We start from the raw sequence: 24,634 nt of genomic DNA on the forward strand, positions 1-24,634 counted from the left end.
TAGCTTTAACGTATTACATATTTAATTAAAAATACTTTATTTTCACGTATTGCAATAAATTTGTCTTTCTTTCATCTATTGAATAAAAAATATATTTAGTACAATATAAATGACTCAAAAATATCTCACTCCACTTATTGAAACAAATTTACTCCGAAAGTTATTTTTATGCTTAAAGTGTCATTTCATTAACAACAAAAAAATATATAGCCCCTCCGTCTATTTTTACTTATCTATGATTGATTTGGCACACTCCTTAAAGAGCAATGAATAGAATGACAATTATATTATATCACTCTTTTAAATATAAAAATTCATGATTAGAAATATTAAGTGATAAAAATCGCTTGATTTCTCAAATTTAATAATAAAAATAACATTTTTTAAAATATAATGAACAAATAAAAATAAATACAAAAAATAATTAAATATTGGAGTCAGCATTACTTAATAATTATTCCAATTAACTTTTTGAAAAGAGTTAGGTCATACAGTCTGTAAGGTCCCTCTATGACTCACTTTTCATGTTAAAAATGAGAGGGGAAAAAACAAAAGGGGAATTAACATATGCATGATATTTTAGGTAGGCTTGATATTTAAAATAAATTTAAATTATATACATCGTTATCGTAAGATATTTTTATCTTATTAGATTATTCAGAAAATATTTATAAATACACATATATAATTTATAATTATAAAAAATAAACAATTTACCAATTATAATAAAAAAATTATCAGTATAAAAATGTATAACTTAAAACCTTACATAAAGTGCAAATGGAGGAGTGACCAGGTTCAATGAACCTATAAAAAGGTATTACTTGTCCTAATATTAATCAATTCATTTTCAAGTTGAAGGTGCTATAAATAAAGCTATATAGTGTGTGTGTGTCAATATTGATTATTCCAAAAATGTTTAATTCTCCAATTGCCAACAATGAGCTATTTCAGGTATTTTTCCTCAGTCTCTTTTATTTATTTAAAAATACTAATTGTTGGGTTTTTATCTAATCAATATACATGATATTTGGTTGATCACTAGGATTTAGTTTCTCTAATAATTAATCTTCACAATTATGTTCTTTCTCTTCTCTAGAAATTCTATGCTTATTATTCAGTGATGGAGTTAAAATTTTCATTAAAAAAAATTAAATTATAAATAAATAATCTCTAAAGCTTTTTTTTTTTTGTCCAAACATATATTGTTTATTTTCTTGATTTTTTACAAAATGTAGTTGGTATTACAATGATAACATTACATATATTGACTGAATTTTAAATTTTGAATTTTGAATATGTCTTAACGATCGTAGAATATCTAACATGAAATCTTCCTCTCCTTGTAGGAAATCGTGTTTACTTTAGAAGATCATGAAGCCCAAGTTTTTCTTCTTCTTTTCAATCTGCAAGAATGATCAAAGAAAATAAGCATGGATTATAGTGTTCAAAAGTTTATGCCCTTATTTATGTCATTTTTATGGAAATTAGGCAAGTTAAATCATCCAATCAAATAAAATTAAATATTATATTACTTAAACTCTTCAAGAATGTTGTACATTCGTGCCAAATTATCTAAAAAGTTATTATTTTTAGAGAATTTGACATACAACGAACAACACTTTTGAAGAATTCAAGTAACATTGGAAAAAAACTTTTGATTAAATGAGTTCCCTTATAAACTTCACCCTTATTGTTCTTGTGAGTTCTTATGCTTGTGTGTTACACATAAACATGTATTGGTGTTTATAAGCCAAAAGTTCATGAGAAGCATAATGTAATTTAGTATTAAATTTTATGTATTGCATTGTGTAATATTTTTTTTTGTTTACGTGATATTTTATTGGGAAATTTTCGCTTATAGCCATTCAATAATAACTTAATTATGTTTTATAGCTATAGTTTGCTAATTACGATTCGTAGCTACGTGTTAGAGGGAGGAGAGAGGCGAGTGAGTGAGGGCGGAGAGACAAATTGTATATGTATATATGTCAAATAATTGTATATACATGATATATATATGGCGAGCGAGACCGGGAAAGGGAGGAGAGATGCGAGCAAGATTGGGAGAGGGAGGAGATAGGCATGCGAGAGAGGGCATAGAGTGGAGAGAGATGAACTAAATATGTATATCTGCAATATAATCGTGTATATGTAACTGGTATACATATGTATTTGTATATATGGTGAGCGAGATTGGGAGAGGGAGGAGAGAGGCTAATTGTATTTGTATGTCTGTCATATATTGTATATGTATATGTATAATTTGTATTTGTTTATGTATAAATGAGGAGATATGCAAGAGAGAGGAGAGATATGACGTAATAACAACTAAAATTAAGCTTCGAGCTGTAATTAATTCAAACTATGGCTATGTTAGCTAATTAACTAGTATATATTTACTTATCCGCGTAATTTTCCCTATTTTATTTTAGTACGTTAAAAAAAGTTATGTGAATAACACGTTCATTTTTTTGTTAGAGATGTCTTTGAGCCATACGTTTCACACAATATATATGGATTCGACTTTTAAAATATTTTTTTATATAATTGTAATTTTTTTAAAACTTTAAAAACAATTTGGAATAATACTTCTATGTAACTTTTATTATATGAATTTTATTTTAGAAACTGTAAAACATCCTTCCAGAACTAGGAGCTAAATTCAACATATTAACTCATTCAAAAATATATTATATTATATTTAGGGAAAAGATCAAATATATTAATCAACCTTGTGAAATGGTCCAAATTTGTTATCCTTCAACAATAGGAGTGAAATATACATTTGTTATTATAATATTGGCCTAAATATGTCCTCATAAAATAATGACATAAGCTTTTCAATACAACATTCACAAAAAGAACATATAACAATTGTAAGACTACTTTCAATCATTTTTATCCCACATTGGTCATTAAAGCAAATATTTATAGTTAAAATTGTATACATGAAGTTTTAATGGAGGTGAAAAATTAATTGGATGGTGTACTTTCATTTTTTTAAATCTAGTTGGGATGATTTAAGGCTCAAAGATGGTTGATTTGAGCTTTAGAGATAGAGACATTATTGTTGGAAGTTGTAGTGTTTCAGATATACACCATAATTATACTTATAATATGTACTCTTTAGGGGTCGTTTGGTGTGAAGGATAACTTAAAATAGTTCTGGGATTAAATTATAGTGCCACTTAATTTGTTGTTTGGTTGGCAAGTCCGGAATAACTTATTCCGGGATTAATAATTAGTACCGGGATAAGTTATCCCTTCCCATGGGTGGTATAGTAATCCCCGGATAACTTATCCCGGGATAAAATGACAAAAATGTCCCTTTAAACATTTTTTATACATTACTTTTCACATCCATGAAGGGTATTTTTGTAAACTTATATGTTGTTCTTAAGATTTATTATTTTGAATACAACAAACCAAACACTCAATAAAAAATAATCTTAGCATAACTTATCCCATTCATAACTAATCCCATCATAACTTGAATTCAAACCAAAAGACTTCTAAAGTGGTATGGTTATCCAACTCCATCACATAACGATGTCTTAATACACATAGTTAAAAAAAAAAAATTTAGGTCAATTTTTCAATTTTTCGTGTGTGTTAGCCCATAAATATTTGAATGATATGAATTTCGATCGATTAACTAACACAAAAAACAAAAATGAGAAAATCGCCTAATCTTGTAGAGTGGTCCCTAAATGCTAAAAAAAATAGTGTGAGTCCTGGTGAGGTTATAGATATTGTTCTTCCAGATCATTACGGAGGATCCTATAAAGTTTTTTGCAAAAAAAGTTCTCGAAATTTATATCACCAAAAATTTCATGTACGTCACGAAAAATGAGAAAATTGTCTGATTCTTATTGAGTTCCCTTAAATGCTAAAAAAGTGATGTGAATCATGGTGAGTCTATACGTATTGTTTCCTCAGGTCATTACAGAGGGTCCTGTAAAATATTTTGCAATTTTTTTTTCCATAAACCATATCATCAAAGTCCATTACTAACAACACATAAGAAATAAAATAAGAAAATTGTCTAATTCATGCTGAGTGGCCCCTAGATGTTAAAATAAATGATGTGAACCGTGGTGAGGCTATACTTATTGTTTCTCCAGATTATTATGGAGGGTCTTGTAAAGATTATGGGAAAAAAAGTTCCCAAAAATTATATCACCAAAAAATTCATTGACTGACACATGAAAAATTGAGAAAATTGTCTATTCCTGTCGAGTGACACCTAAATGCTAGAAAATTGTGTGGATCATGGTGATACTATCGTATTTCTCTCACAGGTCATTACAGATGGTCCTGTAAAGATTTTTAAAAAAATCGAAAATCATATCACCAAAAAATTCATTGAGTAAAACACAAAAAGAATTGAAAAAAAAATGTCTAATTCCTATTGAGTGGCCCCTAAATGCTAAAAAATGACATTGATCATGGTAAGGGTATACGTATTATTCCCTTAGATTATTACGGAGGGTCATGTAAATGTATAGAGCAAAAGTGCCCAAAAACCATAGCATCAAAAAATTCATAGACTAACACACAAAAGAACTGAGAAAATCGTCTAATTTATGTTGAGCGACCCTAAATGTTAAAAAACGACGTGGATCAAGGTGATTCTACACGTATTTTACCCCAGATCATGACGTAGGGTTTTGTAAAGATTTTCTTTAACACACATGAAGTACATAGAAAATCGCTTACTTCCTATTGAGTGACCCCTAAAACAAAAAATAGGGATATGAATCATGGTGAGGCTATACATATTGTTTCCTAGGTAGTTACGGAGGGTCATGCAATGATTTTAGAAAAAAGGTGCTAAAAAATCATATATATCACCAAAAAATTTATTGACCAACACACATAAAACATTGAGAAAATCGCTTAATTCCTGTTGAGTGGTCCTTAAATGCTAAAATGATAGAGTAAATCATGGTCAGGCTGTACGTATTGTTCCCCCAGGTAATTACATAGGGTCTTGTAAAGATTTGGAAAACAAATGCCTAGAAATCATATCACCAAAGAATTCATTGACTACTAACACACACGAAAAATTGAGAAAATCGCTTAATGCATGTTGGGTGACCCCTAGATGCTAAAAAATGACATGAATCATGGTGAGACTATAATTATTGTCCCCTCGATCATTACGGATGATCCTGTAAATGTTTTGGAAAAAAAGTATTGAAAAATCATATTACCGAAAAATTCATCAACTACCACACGAAAAATTAAGAAATCACTTAATTCCTGTTAAGTGGCCCCTCAATGCTAAAAAAAATGACGTGGATCATAGTGAGACTATATGTATTGTTCCCCCAAGGTCACTACAGGGGTCTGTAAAGATTCTGGTAAAAAGTGTCTGAAACCATGTCAACAAAAAAATCATTGACTAACACATATGAAAAAATCGCGAAAATTGCCTAATTCTGTTGATTGTCCCCCTAAATGCTAAAATAATGGTGTGGATCACGGTGAGACTATACGTATTGTCTCCCTATGTCATTACAGAGGGTCATGTAAAGGTTTTGAAAATAAAGTACTCAAAAATCATATCACCAAAAACTTCATTGACTAATACACACGACAAATTGAGAAAATCGTCTAATTCCTTTTGAAAGGCCCCTAAATGCTAAAAAATAGTATGTATCATGGTGAAACTATTTGTATTGTTTCCTTGGGTCATTACGGAGAGTGTTGTAAAGCTTTTGAAAAAAAATATATCGAAAAATCACATCACAAAAATATCATTGACTAAAGAAGACTCTTGAATATGCTATTAGTAATGGATGGAAAGAATGTGGAAATTTTCTCAACGCTAAGAATATTGTCAATATGATCCAGAAATGAGTGCTATGTAATGAGAGATAGAAATAACGTGTAAAGATATTTTGACACTCTCGAGCATGTTTGATCATGCCAATTTTATATATATATATTTAGATCTTTGAACAAAATGAAATATGTTTTCCAATATGAAATTTTGTTTTAAAATTACAAATTTTAGATTAAAAAAAGAAAGAAAAAGGACAGGTCTTGCCGACGCTAGTCTTTTTCCATACAAGTCTTCTGCAGGCGTAAAGGCCGCGTGACACAAAAAACCAAGTGCATATACAGAATCAACACCATCTGTACACTCTATTCACCGTTTTTTCTGAAAAAATCAACACCCTTTTCCACCAATAATCAAACTTTCTTGTACAAAAATCTTTCTTAACCAGTAAAGAAAAACCCCTTTTGGTGAAATTTTTGAATCACAGAAAAAAAAGGAGTTAATTTGGTGGTGTATGCAAAATGTTAGCTCAAGTTCAGCTTTTGTTCATGGTGGTGTTCTTGGAAATGGGGTTGATTTTGATGTTTCTGTTTAGAACCCCTTTGAGGAAACTGATAATTATGACTCTTGATCGTGTTAAAAGAGGCAGTGGACCGTTGATTGTTAAATCTGTAGCAGCTACTGTTCTTGTGATCATGATTTATACTGTTTATTCTATTAAGGAATTGCAGTCTCGTCCTGCTGATTCTGTAAATCCTACTGATCAAATCCTTCTTGCTCATCAAATTCTTGAAGCTGCTCTTATGGGTATGTTTCCTTTTTTGAAGTTTATTGGGTTGTTTGTGGAGTTTCTTCTTATGATTGGTTAATGGGTATGTTTCCTTTTTGCAAATTTTGAACCTTGTTTGGTTTGTTTGGAGTTTTTTCTGATGATTACCGTATGTTCCTTTTTGCAAATTTTGAACCTTTTTTGGGTTGTTTGAAGAGTTTTTTTCCTGATGAATACTTCATGGGTATGGGTGTGAGGGGTTGGATATGGGTGGTTATGGTTTCAGGAGAGGAAGAGGTCGACCGAAGAAGTATTGGGGGAGAAGTGATTAGACATGATATGACACGGTTTCAACTTATCAAGGACATGATTTTATTAGATGGGAGGTTGTAGATGACATGGATTGGCATAGAAGATTAGTAATTAATAGTGCATTGTCTCACTATCTGTCCATACTATAGTTGTAGTATTGCTTATGTAGTTTCTTACCTTCAATTTCTGATTACTTTGGCTGTTTCGTGTTCTTTGATTATCATAAAATTTATTGTAGTTACTGCTCAGTAGGCTTTGTTATGCTTTCGCTTCCTTTACTTCTTTTGGAACGCTTTGGACTGTTTTTTTTTTCTGGAGTCGAGGGTATATCGGAAACAACCTCTCTACTCATGACGTAGGGGTAAGGTCTACGTACACTTTACCCTCCCTAGACTCCACTTTGTGGTACTACACTAGGTATGTTCATGGGTATGTTTCTATTTGCGTTCTTTCGGCTATTTTGAGTTGTTTATAGAATTTCTTTTATGATCAATTCATGGGTATGTTTCTTTTTGCATCATTTTAAACATGTTTTGGGTTGTTTTCTGAGTTCCCCTTTTATGGTTATTTTGAGCAGCAAAGTGAACTAGTTAGGATTGAGTGAGAGATGCTATGATTTAGTTAATTGGAGCATTCGGGCATGTTTAGCAGAATCTCTGTTTGTGATCCCTTTGGTTAGTAGTTCTCAAGTTCCATTCAAGTTCTAGTACAAAAGGGTAAAGAATTCAAGGGTGTATTTTGTTTTTAGGCAGCAAGTGTCACTGGAATCACTGTTGTTGACTTGAAACCGTATCTATAGTTGAACAATGTTAAAGAAATATTCCCTCTGTTTCAATTTGTTTGTCCTACATTCCTTTTTAGTCCGTTTCAAAAAGAATGTATCTTTCCTTTTTTTTTACAACTCTTTGATTCCAACTTTCCACTTGGCATGTTTACAAGATTAAAGGACATTTTGATACATTTGACATATCCTTAATCTAAGACCACAAGATTCATAAGTATTCTTTACTTTCTTTAACTCCATGCCAAGTCAAAACAGGACAAACAGATTGAAACGGAGGGAGTATATGTTTATACTAAACTTCACTGCCACTGATGTAGATTGGGTGGAGCTTAAAGCAAACAGAAAGGATAGGGGAATATGTAGTATTGATGATCAAAAATCTAGAATGCAGACCCAAGCATTAGGGGCTTGAATCTTTGCTATAATCAATTAAATTGTCCGATCTCAAGAAGAGTGAGAGAAGTAGTAATAATAGAACCCAGGTAAGAATTCAATACCAAATTGATGCAAGCAAGTAATGAAGATTCGTGCTTAGACTTGACTATAGCATCGAAGAAAGTATTGACCAGATGAACACATCTGGAGTGATGTGTTCACCTCAATTGTTCAGCTGTTGCTTAAAAAGATTTCCAGTTGTGAAAATACCTGCACTGGTTACATTAGCATCTCAAGCTTCTCTTCGTGATGACTATGAAATGCTTTTGATTAGATAGGATAATATCCACTTGGGATGCGATGGGTATCTAAGCGAGCTGTTCTTCATTTGTTTTTTCTTCAAATTTTGAGCCTGTAACAAGTTAATTACTTCAAACATCGTTCCAAGCTAATCTTCCATGAGTTCATAGGCCTAAATTAGCATTCTTTGGCTCCAAGCTCTCTTGTATTAAGACCTCCGCATGGAAACGTTCTGCTTCTCTGAAGTTTGCATCAGCCGCATAATAGTAGTGGGTCCAGCAGTAATTTGCACCTGTTGATAAAATTAACCTGGTTTAGAGATTTCTTAAAGAAAAAAATTATATATTTCTAGATGCGAACGTCTTAAAGACGGTCATGTTGTGTGTCAAGCTCGTCAAGGGAACGTAGAGAGTTGCTGGAATGTGCATCTCTTCAACTAAAACTGAACATACAGATTCTCTGATTGGAGAAATGACCCTTAAGGAGAAGATCTTATGAATGCTGGCTTAGAGAGTGTTAATGAGACAATTTAGCAAGAGAGGAACCGAAAAAAAAAATACATTAGGACATCTAGTTTAATGGATCAGAATCATGCCCAAGGGCTGACGAATCCATTGAAGATTTTTTGTGATTCTGCTCGTGAAGTTCATTTATTCACCTTATTAAGAGTTGGTGATTCTCTGAAGCTGCTACGCAATGCACTTCTTCAAGCAAGGTGTGACGCAGGAATTGTTAAAGAGATATTGAAATCATCTTTCTCCAGCATGGCATATGATAGTATAGAACATGAAAGAGTATATGTTTCCGACACCACCAGTTGTCTAAATATTATTTCCACACTGCTGGTACTGTGTAAACCATGTTGCCCGGATTCTTCAAAAATGTCAATGGGTGCGTGTCGGATTCTCCAAAAGTAGTGTGTTTTGGAGAATCCGACACGGATGCGGCACCGAAAGTGAAGAGTCCCCGCAACTTATTGTAAAGCCCGCCCCCTCCAATTTTTTCTGTTTGATTTGATTACACAGGGTAAAACAGAGAAAAACTAGGGGAACATATATTGTTTTTGTTTCCCTAATACTGCTAAAATATCATATTGGAGAGATTTGCATACAAGATGGAGGGAGTTCTATTCTTAACGGAGACTAATATGTTTGTTTCTCAGCTTTTTCTTGTTGTCCACCTTTTCTGCACCCCTTTTGTCTTTTGGTGTGTCTCTTTTGTGAGGGATTGCTATGGACACTAGCCGCATGCTCATGACATAGAGAACTCTCTTGAAAGGCCTGCGTGATTGCAGTATATTTGGCCTGTAATTAGCTCGGCTTAAGGTAGTGAAGTAAGCCATTAGCTCAAATTCCACATCTAAATCTTTAGCTCGGCTAAGGAATCAAGCACCCAATCCCCCGTAATCTCTTGATATTTGAGGTTGTTGGGACAGATATCTAGCTTTAGTGGAGTTATCTGGCAAGTATAGGCAGATAAATGAAGGGCATAAAAAAACACCTGTACACAAGAAGTGTACTAAATGTAGAAACCTTACAAAAAGATGTATTTTTCTACAGAAGTCGCCCAATCTCCTATTCTAGTAGGAATCTCGTGGGTGCATCTTTGTTTGGATCCGCGCATATGTGGAAGTCTTATTATCTGAGTAGAGAGTTGCCTAAAGATGGAAGTTATAGTGATGTACAGTTATTCACTGATTTTCTCTGTATACCTTGCAATAATGATCAACTGTCACTCCACCCATGACTAAATCAGCCCAGTCTGAGTGCTGGAAATGTTCTTACCTTTTTGTTTGTATGCTCATACATGCAGGGTATATGATGCTTTAGGAATAGTATTAACCTTCACAGTTCACCCTGCAAGGTGTTCATTGTATGATGACATTTTGTGGTTATTTGAGCTGTAGGCTCTGTTACACGAATTCTTCTTCTTCTCTTTTTGCGTTGGCGTACCGTGTCGAACGGATGAGATGAGGGTGTGGATACTGCGTGCAGATTCTTCAATATTAGACCAAGAATTAGCAAAATTGTGGCACACCGATGCCACCAATACCCGTACCCAATGTGAGCCTGTAAACAAATTTGCGTAACATAGATTGTAGTGTCACACGTTGATGTATTCTAACACTAGTGTCTCTGCTGAACCGCAAAATGTTCCCTCCCTCCACCATAAATTTGCATTAGATCGAAAGGCGCTCAAGCACCAGCCATAGGGAGTATGAGGAACGGATCTTCCAGTTCTGGATAAATAGTTGTGCTCTTTATTGTAGATCCTTAAATGTTCCAGATGTGATATATGTTATCCTTTGTAAATAAATGATCTAATGATGACACACTGCCTTGACATTTATTACATGCATAATTAAGTAGATATGGCTGGTAGAATTCAGATCCCATGGTTTAATCATCATCTGTTTGAAGCAAATTTCTGCATAACGGGGTTCAAATGCTTTTAATTTCTTGCAGGATTCTCTCTATTCCTTGGACTGATGATCGACAGGCTACACCATTACATAAGGGAGCTTCGATTACTAAGGAGGACCATGGAGGCTGTGAAGAAGCAGGATCGCACATTGGACAACATCAAGAATGGCGAGGCCAGTACCTTAAGGGATGAAATCTCCTCCTTGAGGAACAAGATGAAGCAGCTGGAATCAGAATCCGAGGCAAAAGAAGAGGAAGTGCAATCTCAGAGAGCAAATTCTGATTCTCTCAAGGGTCAATCTGAAAAATTGCTGCTTGAATACGATCGGATCCTGGAAGAGAATCAGAATCTTCGAAGCCAATTGCAATCAGTTGACCAAACCGTGTCACATTCTGATAACAAAAAGAACACATAGGAAGGATACCATACATATGTTTTCTGTCCATCAACTCTAATAGTTGTCTTGAGAATTTTGGTTCAAGAAGTGTGTTGTGTAAGCATGCCTTTGTCATCTTTGATAGATTCTTGTAAAATGGTATCTATATTTTATAATCTTCGATATCATTCACTGTGCTTGAAGCTGTGTTTGTGTTCTTGGAAAGTGATCATGTATCCAGGTTACACTTTTGTGGGAAGTTTTAAGTGGACATTCTGTTGAAATGATCGATAGTTGTCGACCATGGTAAATTGATGTGGTTTGGTTTGAACACCGAGTGTGAGTAAATTTTTTGAGAGTTCTGCAAACATTGCGATGTCAACGACGTTGCAATGTATGATATCTTTTATAACAATATTATCTCCAACAATGGTCTATAACTTTACTTTGTGCTAAGGTTCTAATCACATGTCCAAAATTCATTGACATACATTTCAAAAATATGAGGTGAAAGTTAGTCTTCTATGCATAATAATAATAATAATAATAATCTCTCTCTATATATAATGAATTTATTAATATAAAAAAAAAAACAAAATTGCTTGGAAATATATTTTTTTTTAATTATTTCAGTACTCTTTTCTTTTTCACCTTGTTTTTATTACTCCTATACTCCACACCCCTGCAAAAAAATGCACGATGAGATCTACGTAAAAAAGGTTCGTAATTTCTTCACCAATTAATTTAGTTTTCATGAAATCATTAGTGAAAAAATTGCATGAATTATTTTTTTGTTTACTCATCAAAGATCATATTTTTATTTTATTTTTGTGATTGAATGATCAAATAATATCAATCTACATTGTCATATTACTATTTTAATTTCTGTGTTTGACGTATTTTTTTCATGAAATTTCAGTTATATGCTCAGTGAAGTAGAGATTGATTTACAAAAATCATCTTTGAAGGAAAAAAATGTCTAGTTTTGTTGGTGTTGTTGTTTCTGATCAATGGCTACAGAGTCAATTCACTCAAGTCGAGCTGCGTGGCCTCAATTCCAACGTACGTTAACCTTTCTATGCTTTTCCTTGTTATAATTGAGTACGAGTGCAAGCACCAAGGGTGTGACCTAGTGGTCAATCGAGTGGATTGAGAACCACGAGGTCTCAAATGTTCAAATCACAACAATGACAAAAAACACTAGGTGATTTCTTTCCATACGTCCTATCCTTGGTGGACAAAGTTATTGTTATAGATATATAATTCATATAGTCGACCTTAATTAGTATGGAATTTACGCCTACCTAAAATTGTTGTTAGTGTTATTTAAGATATATTTGAGTAAAGAGAATGTATCTTGTTAATAGAGTATTATGTGAAGAATGTTTCTCCTAATAAACGAGTCAGGGTTGGCTACATGAATTCTCACTGATCATATCGCTCTATTAAAGCTCATCTTGGACAACATTATACACTTTTAGTTGGAGTGTGTATTCGACTTATCCGGACAACTTTAGGGTGCATTTGATGTTATTTGCCTATTTTCTACTGGCATATAAGTTTGTTTCTCATTTTGACATGCTACATTTAATTTGTTACAGTTCCTATCTGCAAGGAATCACTCCGGGAAGGTCACTTTGGAAGATCTACCGCCTGTGTTGTGCAAACTTAAGGCCTTCCAAGGTACACTAAATGAGGATGATATAAAGGCAATATTCAGCGAGTCATCGTCTGATATGAGTGAAGAAATTGATTTTGAATCGTTCCTTCGGGTGAGTGTGAGATGATTTCATCGTATACTTGTTTCTTCAACTTTTACTACAAATATCGTTTGGTGCCTCGAAAGAATGAACAACTTTGGCTTTGAAGAAGAGTTGAATAGATAAACTTAAAATGTCATGTTTAGTTTGAGTTCTGGTTTTGTGAAGTTACTCTGATATGTATGCCTAGATGCTAGCTTTCATTTCCCTTGCATCATTATTGCGAGTCTTTTAGTTTTGTGGGGAAATGAATGAAACATGGATCTTAGGTGAAAGTCTTGGACGTAGTTTAATGATGATCTTCAAATAGAGATTATTAGTCTTTTGAATTGAGTAAGGGTCGCGAGCTTAAGATGCACTCCTCTGTATCTCTTCTTGGTTATCCTTCTTGGTTTAAAGGTGGAGGAAGAGAAATTACCATAAGTTGTGTGTTTTGTTGGTTAGGCATATCTAAATCTACAAGCACGAGCTACAGCGAAAGGTGATTCAAAGACCAGCTCCTCTTTCCTCAAGGCAACTACAACCACACTCCGACACACCATTAGTGAATCTGAAAGGGGCTCATATGTAGCTCACATCAACAGCTTTCTCAGAGACGATCCGTTTTTGAAGGATTTCCTTCCGATAGATCCATCTACCAATCAACTCTTTGATCTTGCCAAAGATGGTGTACTTCTTTGGTAAGTGTTAACCATACATTTCTGATTACATTCTTGGACATTCATGTTTCTACTCGATCATTTGTTGCAGTAAGCTCATAAATATTGCTGTCTCCGGAACAATAGATGAACGTGCTATCAATACCAAAAAGGTTCTTAATCCATGGGAAAGAAATGAGAACCACACCCTTTGCCTCAATTCCGCGAAGGCCATTGGTTGTACTGTGGTCAATATTGGCACACAGGATTTAATCGAAGCAAGAGTATGTGAAGTCCATGTGTTTCATATGTAACATATTACTATCAATACGAAAGATGCTGAAGTTTCTTTTGTTTTGCTTATTCTCTAAGCCTCATCTGGTTGTCGGGTTGATTTCTCAAATTATCAAGGTATTTACTATTTCTACTATACTTTGTCCATGTGCTTGTTAGATACCTTGGAATTTCACCAATTCTTTTCTACTATCGTTGTCGTGGCAAACCAGATACAACTATTATCTGATCTCAATCTGAGAAAAACTCCACAACTTGTGGAATTGGTGGAAGATAGTCAGGTTTGCAATACTTTTCGTGTTTTACCTCTTTGGTTCTTCTGTCAAAAGTTGTTTGCAATTTAATGTTCGTGCTAGATTACGTAATAGCAGTAATATTTGCAGGAAGTAGAGGAGCTTATGAGTTTATCTCCAGAAAAAGTTTTACTGAAATGGATGAATTTCCATCTTAAAAAAGCAGGCTACAAAAAAGAGGTTACAAATTTCTCAAGTGACTTGAAGGTAAGAAATTTGTGTCTGTTGTTATGAAAATTACGTTTGAAGGAATTCGATAATTCCCTATGGATATATGTCATTTTTTGAAGAATTTTGTGTCTGTTTTTGCTCTCTATATTTGGTTGTAGGACGGAGAAGCTTATGCTCATTTGCTCAATACTCTCGCGCCTGAACATGGTACGACTAACACATTAGATACAGAAGATCCAACTGAAAGAGCAAACTTGATTCTTGAGCAAGCAGAAAAACTAGATTGCCAAAGATATGTAACTCCAAAGGACATTGTTGAAGGCTCAGCAAACTTAAATCTTGCATTCGTTGCACAAATATTTCAACACAGGTTAGATTAAGCATTTCATCCGATAACCTGAAAATTGTTCTATCTTTGAGTAACCAGTCAGAGTTGTTATTTTGTCTACATTCTCCGTCTATAAGTGAGTTTTACTCTGGTACAGGAATGGATTGACAGCAGATACCACAAAGTTGTCTTTTGCTGTGATGATGGAGGATGATGCTCAAACTTCTCGAGAAGAAAGATGCTTTCGGTTGTGGATTAACAGTCTTGGAACTGATACTTATGTGAATAATTTATTTGAGGACGTGAGAACCGGGTGAGTTATTTCTTGTTGCCTTCTTGGTTGATGTACTTTGGACTCTACAAATGTTGCTTGGCGTTCGTATTATGCAGGTGGGTTCTTTTAGAGGTACTAGACAAAATTTCACAAGGATTAGTTAATTGGAAACAAGCAACAAAGCCTCCAATTAAGATGCCATTTCGAAAAGTTGAGAATTGCAACCAAGTCATAAGTATTGGGAAAGAACTGAATTTCTCCCTTGTAAATGTAGCTGGAAGTGATATTGTACAAGGAAACAAGAAGCTCATACTAGGTAATATGATCTAAAGTTACCTAAAGTAAACTTCCCTATTTCATGCTTTTGTATGTTAGTTTCTGTTCTGTTACTATCTTTTTGTTATTATCTGTTGTTTCTTGTACTTCCATTGCTTCTTTTTTTGAACTGCTTTGGACTGTTTTTTCTTGAGACGAGGGTCTATTGCTTGATCAAAGCTATCTTATTTACGCATTTCACATGTTCCCACGGATTACACAAAACGTTTGAGTTCCAATCTGTACAACAGGTCAAAGAGAGGGTGCTGATACTGAGTTTTGGATACATCAAAAAAGCAATCTAATCACTTTTTTGAGCTAGTTGCATATTCAGGTTTTGATTTGGTTTGTTGTTGTTCTTGAAAGCATGCTCAGCCTGATTAGTACATGTTAGTTTGTGTTACGTACAATGAGCATCCGATAAAAACTTAACTTCTGTTGAATACATGCAAATTAACACTTTTTCTTTCTCGTAAGGACGATAGTCTACACTCTACACCATAAGCATGGAACAATGTACCTCAAAAGTTCAGTTATGCATAGTTTTATGATTTGAATTGTTAAAATCATTTTGTTGTCTTGCAGCTTTTTTGTGGCAGTTAATGAGGTTTTCAATGCTCCAACTGTTGATAAACTTGAAATTTCATGCCCTTGGAAAGGAAATAACAGATGCTGACATACTAAATTGGGCAAACAGTAAAGTGAAGAATGCAGGGAGAAAATCTCAAATTGAAAGCTTTAAGGTGATGAACAAAACTTTGAACCCTGCTATCATCAGTTTATATTGCATGACACCTGAGTTATATTGTTTTGTTAGGACAAAAATATATCGAGTGGGAAATTCTTTCTCGAGCTTCTAAGCGCTGTGGAACCAAGGGTTGTCAATTGGAGCCTTGTGACCAGGGGTAAAACTGGTACGCGAAGAGTTCGTAGACTCTTGAACCCACCCCAGTAAAAATGCTTTTGTCTTATTGAAAAACTGAGAAGCAAAGACTTCCTTATCATTTTTGGGATGAGTTAAGAAAGGCATAATACATAAACAGACGCAAACTTGGCCTCAGCTGACAAGTAAACACTCCAACTTTGAGTATGCATAGCTAGACACCTCAACTCATTTGAACACTCCAACTTATTATTTATGTGTCATATCAGCATTGGGTGTCCATGAGACACAGTGCGGACAAGTTGGAGTGTTTAGTGGTTAGTTGAGACCAATTTGAGGTGTCTAGATATGTACTCGAAAAGTTAGAGTGCTTGTTCGCCAATTGAGGCTAAGTGTGAGTGTCTGTCTATGTATTACGTCGCTAAGAAAAGTTTGAACAATTATCTTTTGCTTTGGCTTTCAAGAAAGTACTGATGTCTCTGAATACATTGCAGATGAGGATAAGAAGCTTAATGCAACTTATACAATCAGTGTAGCACGTAAACTCGGGTGCTCCATCTTTTTATTGCCAGAGGATATAATAGAGGTAAGAGATTAGATTGAAGAAACTGCGCGCTTATGCTTGCCTTCAGACTGGATGTGATACCTTTTTATATATGCAGTATAATACAGAGTTTATATTCCTAGCTAGGGGCTGATAAGCTGAATAGAGTCTTTGAGCTGAGGATCTATAGGAAATAACCTCTCTACCTTCTCAAGGTAGGGGTAAGGTCTACGGACACTCTACCCTCCTCAGACACCACTAGTGGGATTACACTGGATTTGTTGTTGTTGAAGAACTAGCATTTCATATCAAGAAAGATATGTTTGCAAGTCTTCGAATGGACTTAGGAGCTCGTTGATGCAGCTAAAAACTCGACTGTAGTCAAGCATTCCTATTAGTTCCATGTAATAGCAGAACCATTGCTTCTTTCCATCAACCCTTTTTCTTGAATATAAATCAACTTTTACCACTCAGGTGAACCAGAAGATGATGCTGACACTCACAGCAAGCATCATGTACTGGAGCTTGCAAACAAAGACTGAAGATTCAGAGTCCAACAATGCAGAAAACGCCGGTTTGGATGCATCTCCAGCAGCAGCCTCTGATGGTGACATTGCTTCCACAACTTCTGAAGTGGAAAAGGGGGTGCAAGAAGAAAGATAGAATTTGAAGAAAAAATATATATACAAAAAAATTTTCCAAGGTTTCTTTCTGATGTTGTCCTCAGTTTTGCTTTCAAGAGGACATGTCAAGTGAAGTTGGTTAATAGGGCAGTTCCTCTTCTTTTTTTTTCTTCTTATTTTCTAGTAACCATCTTGTATCCGGTCACTTGTCCAACTAATTCAGATTCTACCCGCGTAAAAGGCCTATTAAGGAGGGGGAGAGCTCCCTCTCTACCTTATTTGGGATTTTCTGGTAAAGGGTCGAGGGATTCTTTCCGTCCCACCACAACTCATGATAGTTACAGAGAGCGCAGTAGTTACTCAATGCATTCTTTTGAAGGGGAGTCTTGACGTAAGGTGATGAACAAAACTTTGAACCCTGTTATCATTAGTTACTCAATGAGTTTGAGCCGCGGAAACAGCCTCGTGCAGAAAAGTAGGGTAAGGTTGTGTGTAATAGACCCTTGTGGACTGTGGTCCAGCCTTTCTCCGGAACTCGCTCATAGTGAGAGCTTAGTGCACTGGGCTGCCATTTTACTTAAATGCATTCTATACTACACAAACCTAGTGAGGTTGAAAGCTGTGAAAAGTGAAGGCAAGTAATTGTACATCTTTAATACACAACTACTTTGTTCCCATGACCCAGTTTCAGTGGTTCACACTGCAATATAATGGAACAAATTCCTCTTGTTCTCCAATTTTATTATTTTTGTGTTTGGTAATAGGCAGTAAAATGGATCAAGTTCACTCTGTTCTGTATTTGCTGTGCCATATTAAAACTGTAATATTGCCTCAACTAGCAAGTAACTACTCCAACTTTGAATATACACATTTAGACACTTCAACTCATCTCCATTATGTTAGTTGAACACTCCAACTTACAAATAGACCATCTAAAAACCACCAAAATTTATGTGCCACATCGTATTCATGATACATAGTTGAATGAATTAAAGTGTTTACTTGACAATCGAGACTAAATTGAGGAATCTACATATGCACTCTCAAAAGTCAGAATGCTTAATTGCTAGCTAAGGCCAAATTTAAGTATATGTTTATATATTTATACCAGAAAAGAACTAAAAAAGTCTCGAAGGGCAGAATGACCATCCAACTCCCCTACAAGGGAGAGCGGACACTGCTCTCAGAGGTGTCTACATGTGCATTCTCAAAGAAATGGTGCTTTATGCTTCTCATAATATTTTTTATGAATATGATCATTCTCAAGGAGCCAAAATTTAAGTACTTAGTGACATTGTACCAGTAGCACAATCTACCATAATTCCATTCTTGAAAGTATGCAAAACTGGATAAGTTAACAAGGGGAAAGAATATAGGACTAGTATACAACAGTTCAAAATTTACACTTTTGAAGATCTACAAACATAAATAAACACAAGAGGACTCTCCAAGCTGTTGTTTAGCTCATTGCTTTATGAGCATAAGGGTTGTGATGTCCTACAAGGGCAGCATGCCCTGATAGAGATACAACATGTATATATATATATACTACAATTATAAGGTTTCCATCACAAAACTATTGTTCGTCACTCGCGTTTATGGAATTTAACCGCCTTAGTCTCTGGTCAAGCTCTGCCATGACCGCCGGTTCCTGCTTTTTCCTCTGTCTTGATATAGTAGTGGTTGTCATAAAACCAATTTGATCAAAAGCAACCTGAAAAAATATTGTCAAGAATATGGTTAATTTTTGTGGTTAAAACGACTGGTGTAAAATAGTGGTCTTAGACCTTGTATTGTATCAGAAAATTCAAATAGTGATTTTAGACCTTGTATTTGGATTAGAATAGATTTAAAGACGAAACAGAGTAACTTTTGCTTAGACCTTGTATTTGTATCAGAAAACTCATTATATGTGTATAAATACTTAATTGTGAACACTGAACCCAGTATCTAAGATGAGCTATGGGTTTGGTGGTAAGTTCAAAACTCATAAACTTCAAATTCTGGCTCCGCTAATTATAACACTATACTCCATTGGAAAAAGCCATTACATTTCTGGCTTAATCGTTAAGTAGGTACTTGAAGATATGAGAATAAATAGAACAGGAGTCTAGCGAGAACATATTACCGTCAACAAGTCATCAGGATCAAAAAGTTGATGTGTGCATCTCTGGATTATATGAATTACATCCCCAACATGATGAACCGTCAGCAACTCTTCTTCGTTCATCTAGTCATCGGCATATCGTAGGATAAGTCTTAGCATTTAGAATTTCAGTTCTAAGCAGATGAAGAACTCGAGAGGCAAGAAAAATAATGGAAGAAGTTATCATAAATCCTTATATTAGGAAGAATCTACCTTAAAAATTGCCAATGCCACATGAAATAGAAGATTTGCACCTTCGTTGAAAAGGACATCCCAGACCCGCAAGGTTGTCTGTAATGAAGTAACCGATGGAAGAATCATTAAACAATATTACACTGGTGTTTTCATATGAGAACATATAGTGCACGGTCTATTTCATAGCAACTCAGACCCACACAGAGAGGATAAAGAGACTAAATTTGTTGACCTCAGAAGGCAAGCTTTTGGCGAAAAGGCAGAGAAACCATTCGGTGCAAACAAGAGAAACATCGAACTCCAGTGCCTCCAAATGAGCGGCTATCCTGTACGTTTTCTCATCAGTATCAGAAAACAACAGAACTTGTAAGGAATCTATATTCACGCCAAGAGCAAACTTATGGAAGAGATTATAAGTACCTTGGACATTTTTTGGTTAATAGATCCTTGAACACTCTTTGTTCAACATGACATCCAGATAAGTTCTTATTATAACAGTCGGTGACTAACACATTCTCTAGAAGGACAGCAATCATCCAGAAAGCCTCTTCTTCGGTTTTCATCACCAGCAATAATAATGCTGCAACATAGTTTAATCCCTGCAAAACAATCAACTGGTTTAGACCAGATCGGCATATCAACTACTCCCTCCGTGCCAATTGAAGTGTCTTACTTACCTTTTTAATCTGTCTCAAAAAGCGTGTCTCTTTCTATATTTAATAAGTTTTCAAATTCCAACATTCTACATGACAAGTTTAGGACCACAAGATTTAAAGGACTATACACAATTAATTAAAGATCATAAAATTCAAAAGTTTTCCTTTATTTCTTAAACTCCATGCCCAATCAAACTAAGACATTATATTGGGACTGAGGGAGTATTGGTGAAGTAAAATGACCACTTGTTGATGTCGGTTCCCATATCACTTTCTCTAAGTCAATCACAACTGAAGCCAAATTTATGTGCAAAATGTTTCAAAATTGTTAGGAGTTGGATGCTGCATGCAGTTCGGTTTAGAACCTAAGGCAACTATGCTAAATATATTACTATTTGAACATCTGTTCCTTGAGATGTTGAATAAATCAATTACGAAACTAAACATCAACATGGACAAAAAGCAGAAAAGAAATTGGAATGAATAGTTTAGACTAATACGACCACACTTGATTGATAAGATACATGAATTTAAGGAAGTGTTAATCGCTCATCAACTGATTTCACTTCTATCGTAGCCGACTCTAACTGATTTGTGATTGAAGCATACTCATATAATTGGTTAATGATTTGACATGGCTTATTTTGCATATACCGTCGAGCATTTGTTATGTATCCCATATTTTATGTGAAAAGCACTACTTATGTCTAATTTAACAATGAAAAGAACAATACTAATATCTAACTTTTACGCAAAATGTCTACGTAATAACTAGGTCAAACAAAATGGGACAGGAGTAGTAGTATCCTTTCATGTTTTTTTTCCTTCACCAGTTTCACAAAGTTTTTCAAGTCTTGAACAATTTCTTTTTTCTTAATCTTTGTACAAAAGGAGAATGATGATTTATGTAATAAAATGCTATCAAGAGGTCATCGTATGATTCAACTTCAGAATAGAAAATGCATAATCCAAGAAGCATTGGACCTTGAAGTGAGGGGATTGTAGGTCTTCAAGATCCCAACCGAACAAATAAAGCACAATTTGGAATAAAAATATGCTATCAAGAGGTCATCTTACGATTCAACTTCAAAATCGAAAATGCACAAATCCAAGAGGAGTTGGACCTTGAAGTTTGACAGGATTGTAGCTTTGAAATCTAGATCCCAACTGAAGAAATAAAGCATAATTTGGGTACATCCAAAATTAGTAGTGAACCAGTGCAGCTATGTTGGATTCCAAAGCAAATACACCGCCAAAATAGTACAAATCGGGCAGTGGCTCACTGCAGCTATGCCAGCATTTGGACGTGGATGGGTGCAGCATGTCAGCAGAGTTGTGCTGGTTTTCAGCAGAGCAATGCCCAGAGGCAGTTTCAGATTTATACTCTTTCCAGAAGAGAAGTATTTCCTTGACTGATTGAAAACTCCATGAGAGTGTGTTTAAAGGTTGATCAAAGAAGGTTTTAGAGTTAAAATTTGAGAAGACAGACAACTAAGGATAGGCTTCACTAAAAAGAGACGAAAGAAGGAAATGACCAAGACAACATTCTCTAGCCAAGTTCATCTTTCCTTAAATCTTTACTCTTCATATTAATGATAAATTCTAGTATTCACTTGGTTAGTTGGTTTTGTTTAACTCCAATATGGAGTAGAATTCTGTTAAGGGTAGATGGACCTGAACTTTCTGACATGATATTCTTTTAAGTAGTCATATTCATTGAGAGCATACTTTATTGGATTAAATGCTAATTACTAGATTAAATTGTGAGTTTAAACCAACGAGGTTCTAACAAAGAACTTGTGCTAAACAAGCACTACAACAACATACCCAGTGTAATCCCACAAGTAGTGTCTGGGGAGGGTAGGATGTGTTCACACTAAGCATTAAAATTCATCCTTGAGCACTAGTCAGTTATGACTAATATTGTATCACTGTCTACCACACATTGAACAAGAGAAACCAAGAGGTACTTCAGGAGATTTGTGGTCAGTTTTGACTCTAAACCGAGAGGATTATGTAACTCAACTATAAATGATTCTTGAATTGTACAAGCCTAGAACTAACCGAAGGTAACTTCTCAAATGTAGAAATACTCAAGTAGGTGATCTTTATAGTCTAAAATCATATTACGTACATATTCCTGTAAATTGGGCCTATTCAAGCATACTGAAAGATTAACAGTTTAGAACCAACAGAAGCTATACAGATGTGTATGAAAATGACGGTATGGCCTCCACTGTGAAGCATGGCAGCATGGAGAATATGTAAAGCTGATAGAATATCAAAATAATATCTTTTGCTCTACTAAGAAAAAACATATCTACCTGGCAGTAGCCAACATCAGAATCACGGAAAGAATAGGCAACAAGGACCCTCCTAAGGGCAGCATGACCCTCAGCAGTGTCCAACCAGGGGTGACCAGGAAAGGTTCGTGGAAGGTCCTGCAAGTAAAAACACATTGAGATAATAACAAAGGTGGCGATACCAAAACATAAGATGTAAGATATCTCAAATTTTTCAGCATTTACTACAAGCTTGGTGATAAGTTACATGAACTAACCCTGTCCGTTAGCTAACTAAGCTTTAATCGTTGTATATGTGCACAACATGTGGATCTCGCTCTAACTAAAAGAAAAGAAAAAGAAAACATAACTTCCCAGAACTTAAAAGTATTTACATGGAGTTAAGTTCACAGACAAGGAAGCATCAGTATAAAGACCCTAAAAGAGCATGCCAAGTAAATTTCACTCTTCAAATATTATGGCAGCATAAATACAACCCTACACTGGGTATGTTGTTGTATATATACAACCCTGTGCAGAATCTTATGCAGTTAACCAACCACAATGAGAAAAAGAAACTCTAGTGCTGTTGTTACAGGTGTGCATATCGTTACACAATAAATCTGCAGGACGCATAAAAGAGCTAGAGTTAATGGCCAAAAACACACCTAAAGTATCCCGATTTTTCGAGTTTCCTACCTAAACTATTTATCAAAACACACCTCAACTATCAATTGTTCTCTTTTCCTACGTAAAATATCGTCATCGTTCAAGTAGGAAAAAGGAGCAATTGATAATTAAGGTGTGTTTTTGATAAATAGTTAGTGATAGTTCAAGTAGAAAACTCGCATACCTGATAATTCACGTATGAAACTAAAAAAAAAACATGATACTTTAAGGTGTTTTTGACCTTTCACTCCAAGAACTAACATAAAAAAAACACACACACACACACAAATACATGCTGAGTAACAAAACCAAATCTTTCAGATAAACATCAAGTCTCAGCATACTGCAAACTCTAACCAAGACATTAGAAAACTGACATCATGCTCAGTAACAAAACCAAAATCTCTCACAAGGGAACAATGTAATATTTGAACCAAGAAACTCACATGATCAATCTGCTTGGTTGCAGGTGTGACCTTATCCTGTACAGCCTTTGTCAAATCCTCATAATAACTATCCGGGGCGGTCGATTTCTTCTTAGCAGCCCCTGATAGTGAAAACCACACCTTAGGCCTCAAAACAGGTGGAATTCCTTTCCTAATGAGCTTCTTGAGAGTAATTGCATTCACCAAAGCAGAGAATTTGAGGGATGTTTTAAGGGTTGAGGAAACATGAGTTTGCAAATACCAATTAGCACCTTTGCTAGCTTCTAATGACCACCAAACTTTCCCTTGTTCCCTAACTTTCTCCCTAACCTCATTCAACACATTAACATCATCAACATTCCCTTCAACAGTAAATCCATACAGATCTTGAAATTTCACAGTAATCTTTGCCCTTCTGGCATGTATACTTGGCCTCAAAATTGGAACTTGAGATTGATATTCAATCTCCATGTCTCTCTTGCTATGGGTTCCATACATTTTTTGGATTTTACACAAAACAAGCTCTCAACTTTAACATAAAAGTATAAAAATTGAATCTTTATACATATAGGTGTCCAAGAATTCAAAGAAAGGCCAGTTTTTTAGCATTAAATTGCAAAAAATTGAGCTTTTTTACAAATGGGTATCCAAGAATTCAAAGAAAGACCAATTCTTTAGCATCAAATTGCAAAAACTGAGCTTTTTCACAAATGGGAATCCAAGAACTCAAAGAAAGGTCATTTTTTTGGGCAAAAAATTGCAGAAAGAAACTAATAAAATGTGGATTAACATAAAGATATATCACACAACCCTTAAAAAGAATATAGAAACAATAAAATTAACCTCTTGACCAGCTGAACAGGATGAGGGACCCCAGACAAAAAAAAGGGAAAAAGCAATTAGTAAAATGGGGGAAAATGGCTGAAAAAAGAAGAGGGAAAAAAGAAGATAAAAATGGGGATATGAAGAGGAAAGTTGGATGATAGGAGAGGGAGGATTAAATGCAA

General features: G+C 34.9%; 3 protein-coding genes and 1 long non-coding RNA gene across 4 annotated transcripts; 3 read left to right on the forward strand and 1 right to left on the reverse strand.

Annotated features, from left to right (window-relative positions):
* The first annotated feature begins 893 nt into the window (after positions 1-893).
* LOC107061458 (uncharacterized) lies at positions 894-1,816 on the forward strand. The gene is made up of 2 exons (XR_001473984.1): positions 894-954; positions 1,350-1,816. It is a non-coding gene; the product is annotated as an uncharacterized lncRNA (long non-coding RNA).
* Positions 1,817-6,005: 4,189 nt separating this feature from the next.
* Positions 6,006-11,462, forward strand: LOC102591361 (B-cell receptor-associated protein 31-like). Its single transcript, XM_006351907.2, has 2 exons — positions 6,006-6,598; positions 10,797-11,462. Exons 1-2 carry the CDS (start codon positions 6,313-6,315, stop codon positions 11,168-11,170), a joined length of 660 nt encoding a protein of 219 aa, XP_006351969.1. The 5' UTR covers positions 6,006-6,312; the 3' UTR covers positions 11,171-11,462.
* Positions 11,463-12,106: 644 nt separating this feature from the next.
* Positions 12,107-16,226, forward strand: LOC102588912 (fimbrin-5). The gene is made up of 12 exons (XM_015310726.1): positions 12,107-12,193; positions 12,733-12,903; positions 13,336-13,571; positions 13,642-13,813; positions 13,902-13,940; positions 14,036-14,104; positions 14,207-14,323; positions 14,446-14,657; positions 14,773-14,928; positions 15,006-15,205; positions 15,790-15,947; positions 16,022-16,226. Exons 1-12 carry the CDS (start codon positions 12,107-12,109, stop codon positions 16,157-16,159), a joined length of 1,755 nt encoding a protein of 584 aa, XP_015166212.1. The 3' UTR covers positions 16,160-16,226.
* A 2,331-nt stretch (positions 16,227-18,557) lies between these two features.
* Positions 18,558-24,634, reverse strand: LOC102591683 (growth hormone-regulated TBC protein 1-like). The gene is made up of 7 exons (XM_006351908.2): positions 23,649-24,634; positions 22,576-22,692; positions 20,016-20,194; positions 19,828-19,921; positions 19,614-19,691; positions 19,383-19,484; positions 18,558-18,968 (listed from the first exon to the last, which is right to left on the reverse strand). Exons 1-7 carry the CDS (start codon positions 24,123-24,125, stop codon positions 18,831-18,833), a joined length of 1,185 nt encoding a protein of 394 aa, XP_006351970.1. The 5' UTR covers positions 24,126-24,634; the 3' UTR covers positions 18,558-18,830.

Source organism: Solanum tuberosum, unplaced genomic scaffold (assembly GCF_000226075.1).
Source record: "Solanum tuberosum cultivar DM 1-3 516 R44 unplaced genomic scaffold, SolTub_3.0 scf00140, whole genome shotgun sequence".
Lineage (NCBI taxonomy): Eukaryota > Viridiplantae > Streptophyta > Magnoliopsida > Solanales > Solanaceae > Solanum > Solanum tuberosum.

Excerpts from the sequence above, each read along its gene's own strand:
- LOC102591683 (XM_006351908.2), bottom strand. The coding sequence starts at position 24,125 with ATGTATGGAACCCATAGCAAGAGAGACATGGAGATTGAATATCAATCT. Across the intron at positions 22,693-23,648 it reads CAACCAAGCAGATTGATCAT|GACCTTCCACGAACCTTTCC; the intron begins GTGAGTTTCTTG and ends TTTTACTTGCAG. Across the intron at positions 20,195-22,575 it reads CTGATGTTGGCTACTGCCAG|GGATTAAACTATGTTGCAGC; the intron begins GTAGATATGTTT and ends ATTGTTTTGCAG.
- LOC102588912 (XM_015310726.1), top strand. The coding sequence starts at position 12,107 with ATGTCTAGTTTTGTTGGTGTTGTTGTTTCTGATCAATGGCTACAGAGT. Across the intron at positions 13,572-13,641 it reads AAAGATGGTGTACTTCTTTG|TAAGCTCATAAATATTGCTG; the intron begins GTAAGTGTTAAC and ends CATTTGTTGCAG. Across the intron at positions 14,929-15,005 it reads TTTGAGGACGTGAGAACCGG|GTGGGTTCTTTTAGAGGTAC; the intron begins GTGAGTTATTTC and ends CGTATTATGCAG.
- LOC102591361 (XM_006351907.2), top strand. The coding sequence starts at position 6,313 with ATGTTAGCTCAAGTTCAGCTTTTGTTCATGGTGGTGTTCTTGGAAATG. Across the intron at positions 6,599-10,796 it reads TCTTGAAGCTGCTCTTATGG|GATTCTCTCTATTCCTTGGA; the intron begins GTATGTTTCCTT and ends AATTTCTTGCAG.